Below are 10,556 nucleotides of genomic sequence, written 5' to 3' on the forward strand. Positions count from 1 at the left end.
AAAGAAAGAAAAGAAACTGACATCAATATATTAACTAAACTTCAGGCTGTATTTGGATTTTGCCAGTTTTTCCAATGTCCTCTTTCTGTTCCAGGGTAGAATCCAGGATTCTACATGGCCTTTAATCATTGTGTCTCCTTCCTCTTTAGTGGTCTATGACAAGATTTTGAGTCTATCTTTTTCATGGCCTTCAGAGTCCTGAGTTCTGGCCAGGTACCCTGTAGAATGTCCTCCAATCTAGGTTTGTCTGACATTACCTCATGATCATAAGCTAGGGAGGTGGACTTTTGGTAAGAATACTAGGAAGGTGGGCAGTACCTGTGGCTCAGTGTGTAGGGCGCCAGCCCCATATACCCAGGGTGGTGGGTTCAAACCCAGCCCCGGCCAAACTGTAACAAAAAATAGCTGGGCATTGTGGCAGACATGTGTAGTCCCAGCTACTTGGAAGGCTGAGGCAAGAGAATCACCTAAGCCCAGGAGTTGGAGGTTGCTGTGAGCTGTGATGCTACAGCATTCTACCGAGGGTGACAAAGTAAAACTCTGTCTCAAAAAAAAAAGAATACTGGCTCAGCACCTGTGGCTCAAGTGGCTAAGGCGCCAGCCAAATACACTTAAGGTGGCGGATTCGAATCTGGCCTGGACCCACCAAACAACAACGACAGCTGCAACCAAAAAATAGCAGGGCGTTGTGGCGGGCGCCTATGGTCCCAGCTACTTGGGAGGCTGAGGCAGGAGACTTGCTTGAGCCCAGGAGTTGGACGTTGCTGTGAGCTGTGAAGCCACAGCACTCTACCCAGGGGGACAGCTTGAGGCTCTGTCTCAAAAAAAAAAAAAGTAGAAAAAAAAAAGAATACTAGGAAGGTAAAGTACCCTTCTTGTGGCATCCTATCCGGGTTATGTGTGATACTCATATTATATCACTGGTGAGGTTAACTTGAATATTTGATTAAGTTAGTATATGGCCAAGTTTCTCTGTTGTTAGTGATTTTTCTCTTCCTAGTCCTTGGAAAAGAGTACTAAATCTAGTTTACCCTGAAGGGTGTTAATGGGGTGAGTAGTCTGTGGGGAGGGATGAGAATTAAGCTAGCTCCACCTCTTTCACAGAAGAGTATCCACATCCATATATATTTGAAACATACTGTTTTGAGAACTTTTTTGAGTATTAATTAGTCTTAGTCTGTCTGACATCTCTCCAACAGGCAGCCGATCTGTCTGACATCTCTCCAACAGGCAGCCGAGGATGCTGTAAACATTTCTTGTCATTTGTTCCCATCCTTCCTGCTTCAGAAGAACCTGAACAGGTTGCGAATGCTCAGATACCTCCTGTAGGGATCCAGCAATAGGTGCCCTGGGGGAAGCTCTGGTTAGCCTTGTCCGCCCCTCTAGCCCCAGGTAGGGCAGTGGCCATGACTAGGAAGGAACCAGCACATACCCACTGGGGAGGCCCTTCCACCCAAGTGGCTGGGATATATAGCTGCACCATATTTCCTGGGGCACTGGCAGGTGGGCTGAGCTCTGCTAAGGACTAGACCTGCAGCTCCCACTTTTGGTAAAGGAGTGTTACTGGCTCTACAGCCTGCCCTATGGCAGGTCACTGGCCTAGAAGGCAGCCTGGTGAGCAATTAGTCAAGATGTTGGGGCTTTCTCCCCAGCTCTTTGGTTTGCTCAGGCTTTGAGTCTTACAGTCCTTTGCCAGCCTCCTCATCCTATCCTCCTCCTTCCTTGATTAGCTCAGAAGATGGCACTTCTCTGAGATTCAGTTTCTGAGATACATCAAATCTTGCCCAAGAACTTATTACGTTTCCTAAGAGAACAACATGGTTTCGAAATATTTGGCCAAATAATTTCAATGATGTCCTTTCTTTCTTTCTAGGGGTGGAGCTGAAGCGAGTAACCTTTTGCTACTATGCTGATCTCAGGAGGGCAATAGCCCAGTCCCTCTTTCACTCCCAGCCCTGTCTTCCCCAGCAGGATCATTGCCATTGGAACCACCTATGGTCTCCAGGCCTGTAGTAGGACTGATGAGGTTTAGGTAGGAAGATGGAGGGGCAAAACCTAGACTTACCTTTCCTTCTCCATTATTCCTCAGCTGAGGGCCAGGTAACTGGAGGTGTGGGGTGTCATAGGGAGGCCTTACGGGAATGTCCTGTTAGTAGGGAGCCAGGGATCCTGCCAGCTCCTCTGATTCAACCAGGAGGTCTCTACAGAGGCCTCTGAGCTGGGCAGGGGCAGGGATGGCAGGTCTAGACATGGGGAGGCCATGAGGCCCATGCAGGGATCAGGGGGCTCTCTGTACAAAGTATGCAAGGAGAAAAAAGTGTGTAAGGGTAGCAGAGGGCCCATGCCAAGCTCCAGCTGGACCCTGATTCCTCTGTGTAGGCTGATCTGGCCTAGGATGGGATGGGCTGTTACCAGAGGTAGACAAAGCCCACTGTGGTGGTCCCTATACCTTTTCAGAGGCCTATAGAAAAGAACACCAAGAGACAGAGACAGCAAAGACCCACATCCCACACCTAGCTTGGGTACTGGAAATACTGAACATCAATTTAAAAAATATATTCAAGGTATCAAGAAAAGTCAAAGTCAATAACAGGAAATATATTAAAGCAACAGAATTCAAAAACCAAGCTCTCAGCTCAAAAAGGGACACAACTGGGAATTTTAAAAAGGTGTGATAATTCAGGTTTTGCCAACCCTTTGAAAAATGCGGCCCCTGACAACGACCGTGGCTGCTTCTGCTCAGGCTCCTTGATGGCAGCCTCCTGCTGTAAAGTATCACAGCTAAGAACAACAGTCCTTAATCCATGTGGTATTTAAAAGAGGTCATCAAATTATAGTCCTCTTCCAAGTCCAGAACTGTCTCAACTATATTATTATCATCAAAAGCCTGCTTCAGACTACCAGGGTCAGCATCCAATGCCTTCTGGGGGCTCTCATCCATAAGCAAAGCCCAGGCTTCTTCCTTGAAGGGTGAATCTTGGCAGCGACCACAAGCACGGTTCAGCTCATTTTCAAATTCTAATTTTCCAGCTAATTCTTCAATAGTTCGGATACTTGTGTGGTCTTAAAAATAAGAACATTCAGCTTTATAATTCTAGTCAGAGGTTTTTGAAGACATTTCAGGCACAAGTTAAAAACCATGAATTGAATGGGTAGTCACTCTTTAGGGACTATGCAAAGCTAGGCATTCCTGTCCCAGGGCATGCAGGCTGCCAGAGTGCCAAACTCAGGTGGGTATGGTGGTGCCTTCTTTCAGGCCTGAGTATTTATGGAGTCCCAACTATCTGCCAGTCCTAGAGTACTATGTGAGAGAACACAGAAATGCACATGCATGTCCTGGCTCTCAGGGAACTCCCTAACCTGCAGGGATGCCAAGACAATAGTGTAGGAAAAAAAAAAAAAAACCCCACTGAGCACCGTGGCTCACGCCTATAATGCTAGCACTCTGGAGGCTGAGGGTGGACTGCTTGAGCTCAGGACCTCCAAATCAGCCTGAGCTGATTGAGACCTCATCTCTACTAGAAATAGAGAAAAATTAGCCGGGCATCCTGGCAGGTGCCTGTAGTCCCAGCTACTTGGGAGGCTGAGGTGGGAAGTTTTCTTGAGCCCAAGAGTTTGAGGTTGCTGTAAGCTATGATGATGCCACAGCACTTTACCTAGGGTAACAGAGTAAGGCCTCTGTTTCAAAAAAACCAAACAATAACAAAAAAGCGCCAAGGTCTTTAGGGTAATCAAAATGCTGCCTACTGTTGGTGAAGGCCAAGAAGATGATATGCAGAGGCAATGATGACTTCAGTTCACCTCCTAGGGCTACTGGAGAAAACTCAGTCCACTGAAGTCAGAGGCTGGTGAAAGCTTTACTTTGTGGCCTCCAGTATGTACCTCCCCTCTCATCAGGCCTCCTTTTTCTCTCCCATAACGTGGAGAACCTTCAGAGCCAACAGCTTTTAGGCATCACCCAAGGCTATAGATCCCTTCACTAGGAGCTATTTGTGCACTATGTAACATTAATCATTTAAAAATAGCGCATATTGGGTGGCGCCTGTGGCTCAGTGAGTAGGGCATCAGCCCCATATACCAAGGGTGGCAGATTTGAACCTGGCCCCAGCCAAACTGCAACAAAAAAAAGCCGGGCATTGTGGCGGGCACTTGTCATCCCAGCTACATGGGAGGCTGAGGAAAGAGAATTGCCTGAGCCCAAGAGTTGGAGGTTGCTGTGAGCTGTGTGATGCCATAGCACTCTACCCAACTCTACTGAGGGCAATAATGTGAGACTCTGTCTCTACAAAAAAAAAAAGAAAATAGGGCACATGTAGTTCAGAGTACAGATTTGTATGTAGAAAAAAATGTCTGACCCAATGTGTACTATACTATATTAACAATTGGCTATCTCTGGGTGGTGGAAATTATAGGACTGCTTTTGGCTTCTAATTTTTCTATTAATCTTCTATTGACCTACCTTAGCTGGACTACTCTCTCCTCTTTGGCTATTTTCTGTTTCCTACAAATCTACGCTTAATCATCAAGGGTGGCCAATGTTCTTTGCTTTCATGAACTCACTATAACTAGACATGTATGAAATGACCTGATGGATGCATGACCTTGCTAAGTTCTATGAGGGCAGGGCTCTGTGCTGTTCAGTCTGCTGTGACCAAAACAAACCTATCAAATAAATAGATGATATCATAAATAAGATAATTTTTTTAGAAATCTGAGACATTTGCTGACTCAAGGGCTAGCATAAAGGACCTATCCTTCCCAAGGAAAGGACAGACTAGCCCTCTGTACTCACCAATCATGTCAAGCAGATCCTTTGTGACCTCTTGGCTAGAACTGTTGAGTGGCATGTTTGAGTCAACCTTCAAATCTCTTTCCATATCTTTCCTGCAGCCACCCAGGTGGGGAAAATAAAAGGTAGGGTATTAGATACTCTTTCAGGAAAATACTGGAGGGAACTCAGATAATTTTAAGATGAAAACGTATAGTAACTTGAAATTGTCCTTTATAATGTGATTAGAAGACAATCAGAAGCTGCTAAATCAGGGAAAAAATTGATGAACAGTATATCATGACTCACAAGCACCACAAACTGCATTAATGTTTATGAATACTAACAAATATTTGTGAAGTTGAACCAGTTAAATGGCTTTTGTATACCCTGCATATGTTACAGCCAAGATGGCAGGACTTTGTCATCCCCTCTTCTCCAAGTCAAGGTGCCTGGGACAAGGCATTATGAACTTGGAAAAAGAAAAGTTCTAGAGGATATTTTAACCTGGTTATAATACAAAGGGGAGCAGAGGTAGGGATAAAGCTAGGAGTAGAGCCCTGGCTTTAGTTCAGCCTCTCCCAAGTATGGGCAAAGGCGGTTGTCAAAGCCCACAGTGTCCAGGTTCAAACGTAAGAGTTAAAATGGAATTCAGATTTTTGTTTTTACAGCATAAATAATAAAAGTTATTTTAAAATTGCATTATTTAACATTCATTATCTCTTTGGGTACTGCAAAGTAGTTTCCATGACTGGTTTGACATCCAGGATTGACAACTTAAGTCCTTCAACCCAGAAATAGACACATAACATAACTATGTTTTCAGGCTAAATTTTGAAAGTCTATGAACTTACCAAATACCGTCATGGAAGCTGGGTGCAGTGGCTCATGCTTGTAATCCTAGCACTCTGGGAGGCTGAGGAGGGTGGATTGCTTGAGCTCAGAGATGAGCCTGAGCAAGAGCAAGACCCTGGCTCTATTAAAAAAAAAAAAAAAAAAGCTGGTGTTGTGGCACACACCTGTAGTCCCAACTACTCAGAAGGCTGAGGCAAGAGGTTCAATTAAGTCTTTGTTTGAGGTTGCTGTGAGGTAGGCTAATACCATGGCACTCAACCCAGGGTGACAAAGTGAAACTATGTCTCTCTAAACAACAACAAAACACAACCAAACACAGTCATAGAACTCCCACGTGGAGGCAAGAGCATTGCCGTGAACTAAATCTAGGATCATCAACATTTTTTCTAGATACAAGAATCCTCTTAACTGTAGCTATTAAATTATCAAATTATAATCACCTTAAACTTTCTTTTCTCCAGTTTTCCCCATCTCCTGCAGCTCTCCAAAACTGTCTTTCAGGTGCCAAAATGGAGGAATGGATCAGTACATTTTCTTTGCTGCTCAGAGGTTTTCTTTTGGGGCATAAAACATGTGGTTTTGCATTTACTGGGACAGGGTTTGATGCAAAGGCAAGGTTCTCATTATCAAGAGGACATGGGACAGCTGCAAAAGGAGCAGCAGAAGAGCAGGCTGCCGATGGATGTCTTCTGCAGAGAAGTCTGTGCATGGGCAGCGAGAAGGAAAATGGAGCAGTGTCCAGCTCCAGTCTCTGCTGGTTTGTGCACTCTTGGGAATGACTGACTCCTTCAAATGCCCGGTCAATGGCTGCAGCCAACTCCTTTCTGCATCTTCTTAGTTTTTCGGACATTTCCCCTAAAAGTGACCATGTCTTTATATAATACACTGGAAATGCACAGAGCAAGCACAATTTTACAAATGAGGTTGTAAATTACCCCTAAATGGGGAGTGGAGTGCTTGTCACCATTTCCTTGAGGAGGAATAGTATCCACCATATACACTATAGTGTATAGTATAGTGTATCCTCCATCTATACTAGATCAGGACACTCCCCCCCCCTCACCCTCCCACGCTGTTTGGGTGTTACCCAAAGTTCTTAGGGAGATTTGGCAGGAGCCCCAGGACCACCTGCCTCCGGATGCCTGGCTGTGTGGCCCCTTCCCCACTGCATCCCTGCATTGGTAGTACGGCACTCATACCCGGCACTCAAGCCACCCGCAGTTAGAGGCCCCAGCCATATCCTCCTCACCGAGAAATAGCGACACTGTCACCCCCGCCAACGGTCACTGCACGCGCATAGATCGCACGTGCTCTGAGACCAGCGGCCACAACCCCCGCGGGTTAGGTTAAAGGTCAAGACAAAAAGCCTACAGGACCAAGTTCTTCAGTCCCACACCCACGTGGCTGCGAGGGCACGCGACCTCAAGCTCCGCCCCTCAAGCTCCGCCTCACCCGAGGCCTGAGGCCAGACAGACCGGGCGGGGGCAGGGGCGGGGGCAGAGGCCGGAGCAAAGTAGGGGTGGGGCCTGGACAGATGCGGGGAGTGAAGAGAGAACCAGAAGGGAGGGCATCTGGATCACACCATACATTATCACTCCAAACCACATGAGCCAGAGCCCCTTCCAGGCCTGACATCTCCCACAAAGGTTCCTGTTCTCCAGCCAACATGGAGAGAAATGACTGGTTAAGATACAGTACCCAGCAGTTTTCTGTACAGACTTCTAATACCTAGTATGTTTCTGATAATAAAAGTTCCACACAATGTCTGTCTCAATTCATCAAGGACAGTGGGAGACACAACATAACTTCTAGGTTCCACAGGAAGTTGAAGGACAGGAGACCCCAACACTAAATATCTTCATTCGGGGGATGAAAGCTAGACATTCCATGACTCAAAGGAGAAATAGAAATGGGCTTCAGTGGCTACTTTTTAAAAAATTATAAACCCATCTCAGTACACACAAGGGAAAGGGGGACAAAACCAAGTTTACTTGTGACTTGGTTTACTGTGGGCAGACTACTTGGGGAGCAGTATCAGCACCAGAACCAGAAATCCAAGAGCTCAGGCAGCCCTGTGTGGGCTCTTCACAGCTGCACCACACTTAATGTGTTCCTCTCCATTCTTTGGAATCCATCAGACATACTACCCATACCCTACCCCACTTTTCAGCTTCACAGGTTTTACAGAAATTTCTCACCACCTGTTTAAAAAGAAAAATAATTCAGCCTCTTGACATAACCCTTCCAAGCAAACAGGGTCTTTTTTTTTTCCTTCTGCTCATAAAAGAAGGGAATTTCCTTATCTGCTATTTAGACTGAACACTAGCAGTTCTCAGAATGTGAAAGATGTCCTCCTAGGGGACTGCACTGGTGCCGCAGGGTGGCCAAGTCAATGTCAGTTGGTGTCCATGCTACAAGCCTCATCATCCCCCAAGCCCTGCTGTGAACTGCTTGGTCTCGACCCTCCATCAGAGGAACCAGGAAAACTGCTGAGCGAAGGCATCTTATAAGAATCATCATCTCGACGCTGGTAAAATAGCACATAAGCTGCTTTTGTCTAAAACACAAAAGAAGAAAGTCCATTTATTATTTGGAAAAATAACCCATTTTCTCTAGCTTTTCTTTCATTACTCAATACTCTCAGTGATCTACCCCATGACTGCATTAATGTACACAGCTATGATTTAATTAAAAAAAAAAAAAAAAAAAACCAACTCTCAGGGATCTGCCATTTTTCCCTATGTATCTCTACATAGAGGCTGGCTTGTGCTGCCCCACCAGGGGATGAGGGGAAAGCAGATGCCCTGGACACAGAACCCTAAGAAGAGCTGAGTTTCTCATTTACACAGGGTATCAGAAGGAATGGCAGCCAACTCTATCACACCTAGCTTTCACTGTCACCTCAGGATGATGAAATAACCAACTAGTCAGACAATAAACTTCCCAGATTTAATCTGCTAAGGCAAGAGGAAGAACCAGGTATCCAGGGCTACTCACCACTATCTGATCCTCAGAGGCCAGGGACACACTGCTATCATCAAAGTAATACCATTTCCCATTCAGTTTGTTCTTTGCGTATGCAGTATCTGTCAAGTCAACAAAGAAAACAGTCCAGCAGTTACTGGGCAATTAATTTTACCACTTATTAGGCTTTCACTGAACAAACAACCAAAAAAAGAAACCCTCAAAAACAAAACCCTGAAATCAACAATAATTTATAGTTTTTGTCTTAACAACTAAAACTCTTATCTATTCCTTCTCAAAAAGGCTCTAGAGAGTTAAGAATGGGAGCAGCACCTGTGGTTCAAGGAGTAGGGCGCTGGCCCCATATACCAGAGGTGGCGGGTTCAAACCCGGCCCCGGCCAAAAACCGCAAAAAACAAATAAATAAAGACTAAAAAAAAAAGAGTAGAGAATGGAGCTATTTAAACTATAATTTTGGAAAATGAACAGTTATCCAGTGTCAGTCTTTAGGATGGCTATGTGTGATTGTCCAAAGCCAGGGACCCATAAAAGGAACTGGGATTTCTAAGATCTAAGCAAAACAATGGCTGTCAAAAACACATGCAAAGTCAATCTCCCCTATTGCAGCTAGGCACAATCATCACAGCTACCACCATCATCAGAATGTTCTCCATACTCTGAGCCTACAGGATCCATTGTAGTTAGGGAAACATTGGGTCTCTGGGTTTGCATAGGTGGGATGTGAGCAAAAAGCCTTAAATTTATTCTTTTCCAAAACTGTGAGTCAAAAGTATGTGGTTAGGTAACAATTCCTCACTATGGACCAAACATTTTCCATAGCCAATGGCTCCTATCTTGATTTTATGGTATTTCCAAGCAGGATGTGTTTATAACATCAATCCTAGCAGCAATGCTTAAATCCTACTCCACCCAGATTCCCAGCAACTACAGAATTAAATGACGATCTGATTTCTAGTCTCAATTTATTTGCAACTTGGGCAAGCTGTTTCTAACATTTTAGCCTCAGTTTCCTCACCAAAGAGATAACAGTAGGAATAGCAGCTCTCAATCTTGGAGTTCTAATTGTTGGCCCAATGTGGACCCTTACACAACCAGCCTAAACTCATGGATGACAAAACTAAGGCTGAGAAATCTGAACAAGTGGTATCTGTTGGTGTTAAAATAAAAAAGCAGTTAAAAATTAATATATTAGGGCTCAGCGCCCATAGCACAGTGGTTATGGTGCCAGCCACATACACGAAAGTTGGCGAGTTTGAACCTGGCCACAACCAGCTAACCAACAATGACAACTGCAACAAAAAATAGCCTGGCATTGTGACAGGTGACTGTAGTCCCAGCTACTTGGGAGGATGAGGCAAGAGAATCACTTGAGCCCAAGAGTTTGAGGTTGCTGTGAGCTATGATGCCACAGCACTCTACCAAGAGCGACATACTAAGACTATCTCAAAAAGAAAAAAAAATTAACATATTTGGGCTCGGTGCCAACCACATACACCAGGGCTGGCAGGTTTGAACCACAGGCTGGCTGAACCACTGGCTAAACAACAGTAACAATTACAACAAAAAAATAGCCAGGCGTTGTGACAGATGACTGTAGTCCCAGCTACTTGGGAGGCTGAGGCAAGAGAATCTCTTAAGCCCAAGAGTTTGAAGTTGTTGTGAACTGTGACGCCATGGCACTCTACTGAGGGTGACACAGTGAGACTGTATCTCAAACAATAAATAAAACAGATAGGCTCGGTGCCTGTGGCTCAAGTGGCTAAGGCGCCAGCCACATACACCTAAGGTGGTGGGTTCGAATCCAGCCCAGGCCACCAAAACAACGATGGCTACCACCAAAAAATAACCAGGCGTGGCGGGTGCCTGTGGTCCCAGCTACTTGGGAGGCTGAGGCAGGAGACTCGCTTGAGCCCAGGAGTTGGAGGTTGCTGTGAGCTGTGATGCCACA

At 45.3% G+C, this 10,556-nt stretch overlaps 2 protein-coding genes across 2 annotated transcripts in view; both read right to left on the bottom strand.

Moving 5' to 3' along the window:
• Nucleotides 1–2,499: 2,499 nt before the first annotated feature.
• Nucleotides 2,500–10,556, bottom strand: part of USP4 (ubiquitin specific peptidase 4) — an 83,953-nt gene continuing 75,896 nt past the window's right edge. The window contains exons 19-22 of the mRNA XM_023519518.1: nucleotides 8,621–8,744; nucleotides 6,064–8,180; nucleotides 4,793–4,884; nucleotides 2,500–3,063 (exon numbers count right to left, since the gene is read on the bottom strand). Coding sequence (XP_023375286.1) covers nucleotides 8,019–8,180; nucleotides 8,621–8,744 — 286 coding nt within the window. The 3' untranslated portion in view covers nucleotides 2,500–3,063; nucleotides 4,793–4,884; nucleotides 6,064–8,018. The remainder of the gene's footprint in view (nucleotides 3,064–4,792; nucleotides 4,885–6,063; nucleotides 8,181–8,620; nucleotides 8,745–10,556) is intronic.
• On the bottom strand, nucleotides 2,781–6,551 carry CUNH3orf62 (chromosome unknown C3orf62 homolog; the record flags this gene model as incomplete). Its single annotated transcript, XM_003800585.3, has 3 exons — nucleotides 2,781–3,063; nucleotides 4,793–4,884; nucleotides 6,064–6,551. Coding segments are annotated over 3 exons (846 nt in total), but the record flags the coding sequence as incomplete, so codon positions are not given.

The sequence above is a fragment of the Otolemur garnettii genome, unplaced genomic scaffold (assembly GCF_000181295.1).
Source record: "Otolemur garnettii isolate 467f Iridium unplaced genomic scaffold, OtoGar3 scaffold00179, whole genome shotgun sequence".
NCBI lineage: Eukaryota > Metazoa > Chordata > Mammalia > Primates > Galagidae > Otolemur > Otolemur garnettii.